Source organism: Buteo buteo, chromosome 12 (genome assembly GCF_964188355.1).
Source record: "Buteo buteo chromosome 12, bButBut1.hap1.1, whole genome shotgun sequence".
In the NCBI taxonomy this organism is placed as follows: Eukaryota; Metazoa; Chordata; class Aves; order Accipitriformes; family Accipitridae; genus Buteo; species Buteo buteo.
Genome location: NC_134182.1, coordinates 33,038,493 through 33,053,849, shown reverse-complemented (window position 1 = coordinate 33,053,849; position 15,357 = coordinate 33,038,493). Strand labels below are relative to the sequence as shown.

Sequence of the window (15,357 nt, the reverse complement as noted above, 5' to 3'; positions counted from 1 at the left end):
CACCTGCTTCAAGCCGCAGCCCCAGAGGCCCCGTTTTGAAGCTCTGTCCCCGTGGACCTGAGGGAGGCCATGACTGCCTGCCACCAGGGTTCCTCCTTGAACCGAAACTCATCCTCCCGCTTCGCTCTGCTGCACCCCCGGCGTTACCTCCTTCCGCTTTGCCCAGCGCCTTTGGAAGCCCGCGAGAAAAAAAAACAAAAAACAAAACAACAAACCCCACCACAAAACCAGCGGAAAGAATTGCTGGTTTGGGTGTTTCTCACTGTAGGGGCTTGGGGGGGGCGAGGCGGTCTCCAGACACTTTTGTGCGAAAAGGGGAAGGAATTTCCCCGAGGCGCCCAGCCTCTACGCCACCCCGCCGCAGCCAAACACGGGGGGGGGGGGGGGCTGTGGGTCGGTTTCTCCGACCGCTAGCTGGGACGAGAAACAGAAAGCGAGGAAGCGCCGGGTTCGCTGAGGCGTGAGGCGGCGGGGCGGGGGGCGGGCCGGGCGGTGGGCGGCAGCAGGCCGTCCCCTCAGCCGCGGTACCTGCGCCGCTCGGCCACGTGAGCGCCACATCAGCGCCGCTCCGCGCCTTCCGAGTCAGCGGCCGCGGAGAGGGCAGAACGCACCGGCCGCGGTTCCCCCCCCTCCCCTCCCCTCACCCCTTTTCCCCAACCCCTCGCTCCCCCTCGGCGGCCCGTCCCCGGCTGCGGGAAGATGTTGCAGTCGTTGGCGGGCAGTTCCTGCGTGCGGTTGGTGGAGCAGCACCGCTCCGCTTGGTGCTTCGCTCTGCTGGTGCTGGGTTACCTGCTCTACCTGGTGTTCGGCGCCGTGGTCTTCTCCTCGGTGGAGCTGCCCTACGAAGACCTGCTGCGCCAGGAGCTGGGCAAGCTGAAGCAACGCTTCCTGGAGGAGCACGCCTGCCTCTCGGAGCAGCAGCTGGAGCAGTTTTTGATGCGGGTGCTGGAGGCCAGCAACTACGGCGTCTCGGTGCTCAGCAACGCTTCGGGCAACTGGAATTGGGACTTCACCTCCTCCCTTTTCTTCGCCAGCACCGTCCTCTCCACCACGGGTAAGGCAACGGCGGTCCAGCCGGCACCGGAGGCCTTCCGGGGAGGCCCGGACCCCCCTCAGGGCCGCCGCGGAGCTGGAGGGGTTGGTGTGGGGCCGCCTTCCCCCGCTGCGTGAGGGAAGTCGGGCCTGGGGGGGGGTAGGGGGCCTGCCCTGTCCCGTTCCCCCCCCCCTCGCCTCACGCCCAGGGCCGCGGGGCTGGTGCGGGGCCGTTCGGCCCCGCACCAGCCCCGCGGCCCTGGGCGTGAGGCGAGGGGGGGGGGACGGCGACGACGACTGTTGGGCTCCGGAGTAATCGTTACTTCCCCAAAACTCTTTTCTGAGAGGAATGTTTTCTGTAAGAAGCATCACCCTGTATCTTAAACCCACCCTATTTAGTCTTAAAAGCCAGATCGCCCCCCCCCCTTTGAAAAATTCGGTGCTTTTGAAAATCCGTCCAGGTGCCCGTCTCCTTCTCGCAACTTTTAAATGCTTTTAGGGGTGTCTTCTTCAGCCCTTGGTCTCCTTTGCGTTTCTTTCAGTCTGGTTGAGGGGGGGGAACTGCTAAGCTGGATATAATAATGAAGTTAAATTTCAGTTTCGTGTTTTACCGTCAATTTCGGGTTAATATTTGCATGTACAAGACTAAAACATAACGCTTACTTGCTTCCAAATAGCAATCTTCATTGTTATTTTGAGAAGCTTGAGGAAACATTCCTTTGGCCGTAGTTTTTATAAGCACTTATTTTTACAGCAGTCTCACATAAAGGCTGTAGTGGACAGCCTTCTTGTCAAGGAGGAGTGCAGGCATTTGTGCTGGGAAGCTGAGCTGTGGCGATTTGAATGTGGCTCACTGAAGTAAATAACAAAGGCTTCTCGAATAAGAAAAGCTGTAAAAAAAATCATCTTAAAATTAGACCAACCAGAGGGCTTTGAGTCTTGGCAGTATGTTGATACTACTATAAAAGACGCAGTGCTTTTTTTCTTTTTGGGTTTCTTTTTTTTCTTTTTTGTTTTTTTTTTTTTCCCCTCTGCCCCCAAGTGAGCACCCTTTCTATTATGGGAAATATAATCAGCTGATATCTATAATGACACTTAATAATTTACTTAATGGATGTTATTTTGGTGCTTCCTGACTGATTTCAAACAGGCAATGCTTGTCCTAAAAATAGTTGTCATTGAGTATACAGATCAGGTTGTCTGCTTGTTATAAGGAGGTTGGTTTTTTTAAAAAGTAAAATAGGGTTATGGGTGTCCCCGTTACACATCCCCCTGCCCCATCTTAGTAGCTAGAGTTAGAGTTTGTAAGAAGAGAGAAAGTGACATCCTTGTGACTGATTAATGCTTAGAAATTTATTCACTGTAAGCATTTAATTATGTAGAGTAATACAATTGGTGAGAAAAGCATGGAATTGTGGTAGTACTTAAGCACTTAAATTTTTTTATTTTTTTTCTTTCAGTAAAACCATAAAGCACTTTAAACTTAAGGTGCTGAATTGACCTTATGATGCCTGTTTCTATTCCTAATTAATTACACTGTCTGGTACTACAAAATGTAAATTATTTTGTCCAAGAGCTATTTTTATATTCAAATTATATTTTCTCTAAAATAATTACCCACACCTTCAAAAAAAGGATATTAAAAAAGGTCCTGCTTTTCTATTTGTTCTTATATAGTGTAGTATATGTAAGATCTCATTATTTTTGATTAGACAAAAATCTAATCCACAATCCCTGCAGTTTATTATTTTTAACTCTGGCAATATTGATTTCAGAGATGAATCAATCAAAAAATGTTCACAGTCAGGACAGTGGGAATGGGACTGAGTTGGTAACACTTTAGTGCTGCCTGGCAAGACATAGTTACAGGATGTTTGGATTTGGTAGTGCGGTTCAGACAGAGATATCTCTTTCCCACTGCTTCCCCATCTGCTTAAAGGCAAGGCATAACCTGGCCCTGCATGTTTCTCTGATTTGATCATAGAGGCCCTACACGGCAAGTATTGAAAATACAAGGTACCATTGTCCAAATTGAAAACCTTTTAGAAAACTCTACTTGGATGGCATATGCTTAGAAAAATATAGCGGTCTGAAATACATGTTATCATTATTTCTTTGAATTTCAGAAACTGAAGTTCATCTAGTCATCATTGACAGACGAGGCATCAAATGGTGGTACTTCTATGTCCAATATTCCTTTGGGTTGGGCCCCTTTTAACAAAATCCATCTGTTCCTTGTTTTATGCAGTGGCCTTTAGCTTTACCTGTTTCCTATTTAATGTAAATAAGAACTTGTACGAGTAGACAAGTATAAATCCAGACCAATATAGTATGTCCAACGCTTGCTCAACTTCTTCCCAGAGCGCACAGATTTCTCATGAGGTGCATTTTTTTTCACCTCCCAATTTGCTCTGCACCTGTGCAAGAAATCTTTCAAGTCTTGTGAAATGGTCATTAAAATGAAAGACGAGCAAGAAGCAGAACCTTCCTGGTCATCTCAGACAGCTGTTCGGAAGTGTTTGAACATTCAAAAAATGCTGTATTATTACAAATTGTACACCTGAAACGCCCGGTCTTTGCTGAGTACAGTAAGGACAAATGCAAAAAAGAGAGCCCTGGTACTGATGGTACCAACTGTGCATAAGTGAAATTGCAGGGAGCACTGGGATGTTCCTTATGTTCAGCTGACTGAATTTGTCATTCATCATGTAAATAAATGCACACCTACCCCTTGTACAGAGGACAAGGCTTATTTCACAGCCTTTTAGCTTTCTATATAAAGATTGTAGGGAAAGTGCTTAATTTTAGCATCCCCAACTCCACTTCTTGTTCCCTCCCATCCTTCTTATATTTTTTGGCTTCTTACTTGCTGGAGAAAATGATAAAGCCAGTTAAGAATTTGGAAAAAATCTTAAGTGGAAGGAGTCTGCAGAACAAACACAGTAACGCAAATTGTTACTTGAAAGCAATTTATATTGCTGCACACATGGACTGTCACAGGACTGTCACAAGCTGCCTGAAGGTCGGGCAAACAAAGGGCAGTGAAATGGACTGGGGACGAGGTTTCCGCAGATTATAGCAGTGACTGGCAGCAGGTTTCTCTTCTAACAACTTTATTCCTCCCTGTGCAACTTAAGCAGTCATGCAGAATGCCATATGAGCAGTGTGCAAGAGGAAGCAATTTGGTCATTAATCATTGACAACATGAACACTAAGAATATACAATTGTGTTCATTTAGATAGCATCTGTCTTGGAAGCTCTCTGTAATTATGATCTTATGCACATCTATGGTCATCGCTTGTCTCATGGCTAGATGTCATGAATAATCTTGCTGAAGCAGTTGTTTCTGGTTGGCTTTGTTGTGGGGCCATCTGTACGAATATGTGTTTCATTTCTAACAATAAAAATGAAGTAATTTTTTGTGCTTGCTCTCCCAGGAAGCGTGTTTTCGCTGTTCTTGGCATGCTGCTAGGCTGTAAGATCTTATCCCATATTGGTGCGGTATGGGAATACTGCACGACATGAATTGTAAGCAGAATGGAGTAAAAAAGGAAATTGATATTGGTTGTGTTGCAACATATGAAGAGCAAAGTGGCTTCTGTTTGTTGAAGGAAAACAGATAGGGAAGGAAAGGACATGCCAATTTAGGAACTTGGGGCCCGTATTTTTATGTTTGTTTTTGGAATCCCATGGCATTTTATGCAAAAGGACCACAAGTCTTATTCTGACTGCTCAGCTTTGAGTGGTCTCCATCACAAATGTGACTGTAGATTTCATTTAATATTTGGATACCAAAGGGATGCTGAGAAACAGCTTCTTTGGATCCTTCTCTGTTGTGATAGGGTTGGCAAGATACGCATTACAAGGAAGCTAGGATAACCTTGTCTTGATCTAGGGATTTGCAGAGGAAGGGTGGGTGAGGAGAAGTTGCATCTTCTGTGATGGCAATGCACGTTTTTCATTTTTTTTGGTTATGATCAGGCTGGACTGTCATCTGAGCCATAGGAGTCAAGGCAGTGAGAGAAGGGAGGAGAGGGCTGTTAGTATTCAACCACTTCTGAAGCCTGTAATGTGGTTGTCTGCAAGGTGGTTACTGCATTATCAGCATCTTCTCCAGAATTTAGTCTGTACCGGTTCCAGTGTTGGCGCTGAGGACGGGTGTATGATCCTGCATTGCAAGGAATGGCACCCACAATCCATGATGTACTGGATTCAGGTTTCCACTTGCTGTATTCTGAAGCGAGTGAAGAACATCGATGCAGTAGTTGTAGCTAAATGCTGACAGTGGCTGTTAACTTGGTTGAAGGACTAGTAAAGAAATAACATGGCTTTCAGGGAAAGTTTTGCATTCAAGTTAAATAGCTGATATGAGTCTTACTGCAAGCAGTATGAGGAGTTAATATTAATGCATATATCATTTGATTCATAATGGTGTTCTCTGTTAGGTCTGATTCTCATACGCATTGCTGTTGATGACTTAGAAGAGAAACTAAACTATGTGTCATTGTTTAACCCCAGCCAGTAGCTAAGCACGTCGCAGCTGCTCACTTGCTGCCCAACCCCCCCCCCCCCCCCCCCCCCCCCGTGGGATAGGGGAGAAAATCGGGAAAAGAAGTAAAACTTGTGGGTTGAGATAAGAACGGTTTAATAGAACAGAAAGGAAGAAACTAATAATGATAACACTAATAAAATGACAACAGCAATAATGAAAGGATTGGAATGTACAAGTGATGCACAGTGCAATTGCTCACCACCTGCCAATTGACACCCAGTTAGTCCCCCAGCAGCGATTCCCCTGCCCCCACTCCCCCCAGTTTATATACTAGATGTGATGTCCCATGGTATGGAATACCCCTTTGGCCACTTTGGGTCAGGTGCCCTGGCTGTGTCCTGTGCCAACTTCTTGTGCCCCTCCAGCTTTCTTGCTGGCTGGGCATGAGAAGCTGAAAAATCCTTGACTTTAGACTAAACATTACTTAGCAACAACTGAAAACATCAGTGTTATCAACATTCTTCTCATACTGAACTCAAAACATAGCACTGTACCAGCTACTAGGAAGACAATTAACTTTATCCCAGCTGAAACCAGGACACTATGCCTTTATGAAAGGTAGCAGGCTGGGAGGTTGTGCTGGAGTCAGTGGATGTACTGCCAAAGAAGGTGCAGTCCATATGAAAAGACCAGGGAGAGAGAAACCCGTCCATCTCCATCATTTTCTCCACGTTCTTCTGTCAGTAAGTGGTCTTTCTTGCTTTTCTTCCCCCTCAGGGGAACGGACCCCACATCCAGTGCAGTACAGATCTTAAGAAATCCATGAAAGATTAGGGAATGCCATGAAAGCATCATGGTGTCTTCATAACGCTTCATTGTAAGATTTGTATGCTCTTACAGTAGACCCCTCGGGTAGAAGAGGTTACTTGGGTCTTATGGAAGAATGTGAATTTAACTTAGAAGAGGATGGCTCACAGAGGCTTTAGGGAAAGCAGAATTTTGTGTCCCATACTTGACTTTAATGTAAAATGCGTATTCTATTTTGCTGGTGTCAGAATATGTGGCCTGTGTCCCTGAGGATGCCTGTATGTGGTAGGTTGACCCTGGCTGGATGTCAGGTGCCCACCAAAGCCATTCTATCACTCCCCCCCTCAGCTGGACAGGGGAGAGAAAATATAACAAAGGGCTTGTGAGTCGAGATAAGGACAGGGAGAGATCACTCAACCAATTACTGTCACGGGCAAAACAGACTCAACTTTGGCAATAAATTAATTTTCCCCATCAACCAGAGTAGGGTAATGAGAAATAAAACCAAATCTCAAAACACCTTCCCTCCCTTCTTCCGGGGCACAGCTTCACTCTCGGATTCTCTACCTACCCTCCTGGCTGCACAGGGGGACAGGGAGTGGGGGTTACGGTCAGTTCATCACACGTTGTTTCTGCTGCTTCATCCTCTTCAGGGGCAGGACTCCTCACACTCTTCCCCTGCTCCAGCGTGGAGTCCCTCCCATGGGAGACAGTCCTCCATGAACTTCTCCAACGTGGGTCCTTCCCACGGGCTGCAGTTCTTCACTAACTGCTCCAGCACGGGTCCCTTCCACAGCGTGCAGTCCTTCAGGCACAGACTGCTCCAGTGCCCGCAGGGTCACAAGTCCTGCCAGAAAACCTGCTCCAGCGTGGGCTCCTCTCTCCATGGGGCCACAGGTCCTGCCAGGAGCCTGCTCCAGCGTGGACTTCCCACGGGGTCACAGCCTCCTTCAGGATCCCCCTGCTCCGGCGTGGGGTCCTCCATGGGCTGCAGGTGGAGATCTGCTCCACCGTGGACCTCCCTGGGCTGCAGGGGGACAGCCTGCCTCACCATGGTCTTCCCCACGGGCTGCAGGGGAATCTCTGCTCTGGCGCCTGGAGCATCTCCTCCCCTCCTTCTGCACTGACCTGGGGGTCTGCAGGGTTGTTTCTCTTACATGTTCTCACTCCTCTCTCTGGCTGCCGTTTCTGTGTGCCCTGCAACTTTTTTTCCTTCTTAAATATGTTATCCCAGAGGCGCTACCACTATCACTGATGGGCTCGGCCTTGGCCAGCGGCGGGTCTGTCTTAGAGCCGGCTGGCATTGGCTCTGTTGGACACAGGGGAGGCTTCTAGCATCTTCTCACAGAAGCCACCCCTGTAACCCTCCCTGCTACCAAAACCTTGCCACACAAACCCAATACACTGTATTAGTTCATTAATACATACCAAGTAAATACGTTTCACAGTTTGTACCAAAGGTATGTCTAGAGACCTGTCATAAGATTCTCTGTTGCCTCTTGTATGAAAAGGTAAAAACTTTGTGGCAGTTTAAACTCAGATCAGTCTCACTGGTAGTCACCTCTGACTCCAGCAGAAGACTGAAGCTTCATTGTACTACGGCTCTGACTGTAGCACTCATAGATATTTTAAATACCTGTGACAAATTGCAGCTATTCACCAGTGTGGGAATGCCAAACTTTGGGAAGGAACTTTCTCTTAAAAGAGTTGTTTGTTACTTAGCAACGACATCTACGGGAAAAGGTAATTTGCTGGGGTTGATCTAGGAGACAAAGTGAGATTGTGCTGCGCCCTGCAACAGAGTGGGTTTTATACTGGAGTGCTTCTAAGAAAAGCAAAGGAAATGAAGAAGTAGGTTGAGAAAGATGCCAGAGGAGGTTTATATTCAATAGGCCAACTATTTGGGCACTGATTTAGGATGTGAGAAACCACATTCTTTTCCCTCCTTTGCCTGGAGGGATTTGAATCTATGCCCCAGCAGAGTGGTTGAATGCTACAGGGTGTTCTGGGACAGAGTAGTCATAGCTGCTGTCCCCTTCCAGATAGATCAGTAGACTTTCTTGGAACCAGGCGTCCTACCTCTTGGATTAAGTAGTATAAACACAAAGTGAAAGAGTCCTCCTGTCTGCCTGTGTGTCTGCTTTCCTCTCAGGGAAAATTCCTGTATTTTATACACCGTAGAGCAGCTCCAGGCTTGCTGCTGTCATATTCTAGTCTGGCCCCAGGGTTAAAATGCTGTCTACAGGAACATGGGAGGTTTCAGTTGAGTTCTGCTTAGTGCTGTTCTCAGGACAAAGATTTGAACTAAGGTTTTCTAGCTGTCTCTAGGAAGAGGAGACAAAAAGACTACCATCTAGGGAAGCTGTAAGAGGAGGTAAGGTGAGTATGTATAGACTGGTACTGAGAAAGTAGATTGGATGCTTCTGGGCTCCCCGTCTTACAACACAAAAACATGGGAACTTTCAACAAAATTGAAAAAAAAAAATATCAAATTTAAAACCAGAAAATAAGGGACTTAACAAGTTTAAAAAATAAAAACCTAAGCAAACCCACCAAAAAAACCGGGAACCAAAAATCTCTTGTATGAATATCTCCAAAATACCTCTATTTGTCAAAATCCTCTCTTGCGTGTCCAGGACAAAGTTCTTGTTTGCTCTACTGAAGTAGGCAGTAGTGGAGAGGCAGTAGAGGAGAGAAAGTGGAGAGAGTCTGTCCTGTCTTGTGTTCCAGGCAGGATGGCTGTTCTGGTTTCTCATGCAAGTATAGCAATCAGTTGTGTCAGACTCCTGCTTATGCTCGCTGAAACAAAGGGTGGCAAGAGTAGCTCTAATCCAGTGTTTATGCTTTATAGGCCAATGAGTAGTAAAACCCATCTCCTGGCAGAAATCGGAGAAGCCATGGAGTAGTATGACTGTATTATTGTTTGGAGCAGTGCTGGCTGCTGATGGATGGAGTGTCTCTCTTACAAGCTCTGTCCTCACTTCTGTGTCCCTTTGTTCCACCTGCCTTGCTAAATTCTCAGTGATGAGAAGCCAGCCTAGCAGCTCTTCACAGGTGAAGGACTGCAACTGCTGCCTCTGTAGTCCTGCTATGTCAGGTCTAGGGTCATTCTTCCTCTGCTGAAATAAAAAAGAAAAAAGAAAATAAAATCACAAAACAAGTCTATTGAACTTAGTATGATACACAGAGTGTAACTGGGGTCAGGACTGAGTTACTGGTGTTCTGCCCTGAGCTTATTAATTGACTTTTTTTTGTAAATGTTACCTTTGCTATTTCTCTGGTTTTCCTAATTTAGCTATGTTAAAATTATTTGCTGTTTGTCAGAGATGGATTACATGGCCTCCTGTTGCTCTATTATTATTTCTAATTATTACTCTGGCTTTATTTTGTTCTGTGATATTTACATCTTTATTGAAAGGAAGAGAGTAATCTCCCCAAAATTGCCTTTCATTAAAATGTTTCTATTTGTAATCCTTTTGCAAAGCTGCAATTTTTATTACCATTCTACTGACATCTTCAAATCAAATCCTTAGCTGAAAGTTATGTACACTTTCAGAGGAGGATTTCTAAAACTTAACAATCAAATCCTGTAGCTTCTCACCATTGCTGAATAGGATTTTCACTTTTATGTGAATGCAATTTAAAATAAGTCTTCTTTCAAATCTGTAATTTCTCCTGTTTTCATTTATTTGTTGGCCATTTTTTTGTTCTTTCTTTGTTTCACTTTGGCCCACTACCTCATCATTTTAATAATCTATGGGGTTTTTAGATAGAAGAACATAATCTGTGGAGAAATGTCTACCTTAGCCACTGCTCCAGATTAATTATAAAGTAGGCCACAAGCTGCTAAACCATATGAAGGCCAGGATATTTCTTGGCATGTGCAGAAGTACAATTATAGCAATTTGAGAAAAATTAGGATACCTACAAGAGTTTAGATGCCTTCGTGATTAAAGAATTGCAATAAAAAATTTCTTGGGAATTAGCTACCTAAATTCCTACTGTCTCTCTGGATCTGACCTCAGCTGCTTGGAGGCTATGATATTTGTACAAAATTCAGCTGAAGTCCTAGAGTAGTTATTGGTGGTGACCCAGAAGACCCTAAAAGCCACGTGTCAGTTTGATTTTTCAGTTAAGAACCTAGCTGAAACCTTAAACAGATTGCATTTCTTATGAGGACAAACCGGCGACATGGTCCTGGTTAAGACCAGGACTGAAAGGAATGAATGGAGCAAAGCTTTTCAAGTGGCTATGCTTCAGAAAAGTATCAGAGTGGCTTTTGCAAGAACATGCAGATTTTCTCTCTCCTGGAAAGAAAAAGATATGTATCCATCTCTGAAAACAGAGTATGATAACTTCCTTGCAGAAGAAACGCATATGTATCGAAGCGGTATGCCAGCTGTCACCAGAGCCCAAACATTTACTAACTGATGCTTCCTAGGTATTACTATAGTCTGTACTCTAAAGTGATTCTGTGCCAGTAGCTTAAGAAGCTTCAGAGGGTGTCACAGCATCATTGAGGAACTCGGGGAATGCAGGTGCAGAAGCAGGATCACTTAGTCAGTATTCACTGGCAGCAGCTCAGGGAGGAGGTTAGGCTGGGAAACAGGTTTTGCCAGTGGAACAAGCCAAGCCAGTAGTCTTCTGTGTACCCCTCCGCTTGTGTTAGAGAAAGTGAGGCTGTGCTGTCTGACAAAGTTGCATGCTATTTACCAGTAGAGACTTTAACAGCAGCTTTCCATCTTTCTTTAACAGTAGCTGCCTCACAAATGGTTTCTAAGAGTAGAAATATGAGTTGGTTTAAGGGGGGGGGAAGGAGACCAACCAGAATTACATATTGAAATGATAGGATTAAGACATAGATTGTACTGTTCGTTACTTTTTTTTTAATAAGGAGAAGCTTAATTCTAATGATAGATGAATCTAGCTTCAGAATTCTCGGTTTTGCAAAAGAATATTCATTTCAGGCAGCACTTAGATTTTTGGGACTTCATTCTTTGTAGTACTGGCTGTATAATATTGCTAGTTTGTAGTATGCTGAAATGACCATAAAATGAATCCTTTTCCCAACTTTTCTGAAAATATTTTATTTAGAGGTTAAATATTCTTCATTCAGTGTTTACAGTAAAGGCACTGCATTTAGTTGATATGACTGTGCCATTAAAATAGCAAATAAGTTACACATTTGCTTCAGTGTGTTTCCTGCAATGTTGGTAAAAGCTTTTCGTTTAGAAATATGGAGTGAGACTGAAAGTATGAATGCATGGTCTGTTGGGGAAAGAAAAATAGTCTGCCCAACAGAAAATTATACAACTACAAAGCCTGCTGGGAATTCTGTCATGAGTGCACATCTGCTTTTGCATCATCTTTTCTGTAGTAATGTGCCTAAAGGTGACACGCGAGTATTCTGAAGCTAAGCTTAACGCGGAATTGCAGGGAAAAGATCTCCAGCATTAAGGAAAAAGGCAGTCAGCTCAAGGATTGTAAAATTTACTGTTGTTTCAGAAAGTTCTTCTCCCTTTTTGTTACACACGAGGGTTAAACATATACTAAAACTATAATTATTTCAAAATGTGAGAAGATTTCGCAGCAGTAAGAGGCAAAAGTGATCCTTCAGAAGACCTCAAATGATGGCAGCGCTGGCTGGAATGGGGCTTATGCATGCTTTTATTTTAAAGCCTGCGCTGAATTGTCTCTTATGAGACACTCGGTCTTTTACTTTCTTTGTTATTTTAGACCTACATGACACACTATGAACACATACTTTGCTCGGTTGAGATTTTAAAATGTGATTGGCAGGCTTAGACATTGCAACATGCAGTAGTAGCGCCAAAGTCCAGAGGCAAGCTAGAGTAGGTATCCTCCGTTGTTTACAACGTAGTTTGAAAAGGAGTTTGTTACTTCAGTCACCAAATGCAAAGGCAAGGCGAAGATTCTGATTTCACCTCCACCCCAATAGGCTGGGATCATACTATACACAGCTTTAAAGAAAGCTGTAATGAAAAAAACAACCTTGTGTTCAGTAGCAGTGTGTTCAGCGATCTGCTAAAAAATACGTAGCTTGGATGTTTAACTCTTGGGGACTTCATTGGACAGTCCTGTACATCTCAATTCATAAAAGGGGAAGAAAAACCCTAAAAATTGCTTGTTGTATTTAAGATTAATGTGAGAAGGCCATGAAATCTCTCCTCTGTGTATTATTTAAGTAGCTATTTACCCAACTGCGTGCAGTACAAGAATGGCATAGACCTTTCCCTTTGAAGCCTACATCCTAAAGGAAATGAGAAAACCCTAAAGCAAACCAGAGAACTTCCATCTCTTGTAGAGTTTTGGAAGCTCTAGGCTGTACGATTTACTAATGGGCAATCAAATTTTAAACACTTCACAGCATGTCTTGTTACTTATTTTCATGGATATATTTTTATTTACTATTGGAATGTTGACTCAGCAGAATAGCAAAAATTACTAAGGCTCAAATGTATCATTGTGTTACTATTTGAAAGTCCTAGCTACTGTAAACTGTAAGAGATGCACAGAAATGAATGCAAAATGCTGTAAATGATTTGAATGGTTAATAGTTAGCAATGAAGCTCTCTTATGTGAGGGTAAGAGATTGTTTAATTTACCTAAGTGCATTTGCACATCTGTTGAGAAATCCAGGCCCCCATCCTGGCTTCTGGTCCACTGCTGCAACTCCGGTTGGGCAAGCAAAGAACCGTGAACACTAAAGGATATTGCATTGCATGAATCAACAATTCATGTTGATAAGAAAAGAGTAAATCTAAGTGCAAACTCCAGCCTTAGTTCATTATTGGAGTTGTTAATGCATTTACATTCTGCCTATCTATAGTGCAAAGATAAATCTTTCAGTCATATCTTCTAGTGCAGCTGTTCGTACTAAGTGAAGCCAGCTGAATGTTCAGGTCATGCTTTCTGGGGTTAATTGCCACCTGACAGAATTTTGTATGATGCTTTGAGGAAAATGTCACTTACACTAGAAGTAATTGTTAGCCATGAATCTCAACCAAAGGAAGAAATAGAAACTCTGTCAACATCTCAAGCACAAGTTTGAGTTCCAGATTTTAGCTTTGCATTATACCACGTCCTTAGATGCCATGAGGGAGATGGTGATAATCTTTCAAATTTCTGAACCAGCCTTTATCAGTAGATCCTGAAGCATGCGCATACTAGGAACTGCTTTACTGATTAGAGCACTTTTATTATGTTCAGCATCTTGTGAGATTGGAGTGATATTTCCGTATGTATTTTGCAAAAGGATGAACTAAGACAAAGAGGAAAAACGGTTATGAAAGATCATGTAAGAGCCATCGCTGTCGTTGAGAATCGGAGCCTCTGAATTTCATCTTGCAGTTCTTCACTTCTGCTGCTAGGCTGCGTTCCCATACAGTAAGCTGATTTGCCATCCTGTGGATGCACTTCAGCATGCTTTCATTTTCTTGCAGTGGATATTCTTTTCTCTTTTCCTTTAGTAATAGCTTTTCTGCTCAGTAATATTAGAGGAAATTGCAGCTACTTGGATAGGGACTTAGAGAAGTCGTATCAAAGTGTGCAGTACACATTTCTGTACCTTTCCTTCAGTGGAGACTCCAGAAGTATTGCCACTCCCTTCTAGGAAATTGTTCAGTTGCATACTGTGTGGAGAAAACAAATTAAACATCAGTTAATACGGCCCACGTAACCTACCAAGTGCGTGAGTAGCCTTTGTGAGAAGGAGGCAGTGTTTGCTCTGCTTTAGCATGCTGGTTGCCTCTCCTTACACCTAGTAAAATGTTTGCTCAGGGTGATGTAAAACAAAACGGGCTGAGCCTACCTAACTGTTCTGCCAGCAGAAGGAAGATGTCTTGGACTCCTGATTCCCACCCTGTGGTCCAACCTTACTCCCTGTGTAGGACTGTTGCCTACTGGACCACAACAGTAAACCAAGTCAGTTTATCAGACTGGGAGAAACGTATTCACTTTCTGCTGGAATTAGTTTGCTCTGAGTTACTGCAGTCAGGTAAATTACAACCAATGCAGGAGGGCGTAGACTCACATAAAGAAAAGGATCTTCTGTCTCAGCAGCAACTCTGGGATTAGATTAGACATTTCATGTAACAGCTTGGTGAAAGCACAGAAAGAATCAAAAATGCACGGCCAAATTAACAACAGATCTAAGAAAGGAGCTGGTAACCCAAGAACATGTTTCCTGTAATGATAATGTATCTGACAATTGCTGGCTGCCCCTTGTAAAGGAGCATTATTTCAAGCAGAATTAAAATGACAGCTAGCAAAGCTGATGGAACTTAACAGGACTCCTCTTTGTTAATACAGATGCCACCACTAAAATATTTCTATCTGGTATACCTCAGGTACATGCATCTCAAGTGGAACTTTATTTTTTCCCACTTGGTAACTAGTAAATTGCATCATCTTTGAAACTAGTAAGGAAGTAATGCAGTCATACTGTTGTGTTTAGTTAGTGTAACTAGTTTACAATTTTTGATCATTGATAATTACAAGAAACTGGGTGCGTTCATAGGTCCAGACACTTGGAAAGAAATTCCTCCCTTGAAAAGATGTGTTGACTATCAATTTACACATTGCTGCCCAGGCTCTTCAATGCTAGGCCTTTATTTTGGAATTACCAACCCTTTTACATTCCTCCTCCCTTTATATTGAGGTCTGAGAGATGCCATTTCCAGCATCCCACTTTCCTTAGAGAGTCATAGGTTGCATCGATCCAGCCTTTTTCGTGTTGGCCACAGTTTGCAACTGCAAGCACTGGCAGGAGGGTGCTGAATGTGAGAAACCTTAGTATGATTCAGTCTTCAGCCTGGATGATCACTAAGCGTTTTTGATATGTGTGCTACCTTATTGTAATGGGATTTAAGTAAATGGGACTCAAAATCATTAGTCAGTGTTGACAGTCTTTGACTGACATGGTGGGTCCAGGATTGTGATTAGGCAGTTGGAGCATTTTTGGTGAATCGTCCTACTGATTTAACGTTGCCTGCTTTCATTATAT

At 43.7% G+C, this 15,357-nt stretch overlaps 1 protein-coding gene across 1 annotated transcript in view; it reads left to right on the top strand.

Annotated features, from left to right (window-relative positions):
• Positions 1–545: 545 nt before the first annotated feature.
• Positions 546–15,357, top strand: part of KCNK1 (potassium two pore domain channel subfamily K member 1) — a 35,717-nt gene continuing 20,905 nt past the window's right edge. Inside the window, exon 1 of the mRNA XM_075043271.1 lies at positions 546–1,054. Within this exon, the coding sequence (XP_074899372.1) occupies positions 700–1,054 (355 nt within the window). The 5' untranslated portion in view covers positions 546–699. The remainder of the gene's footprint in view (positions 1,055–15,357) is intronic.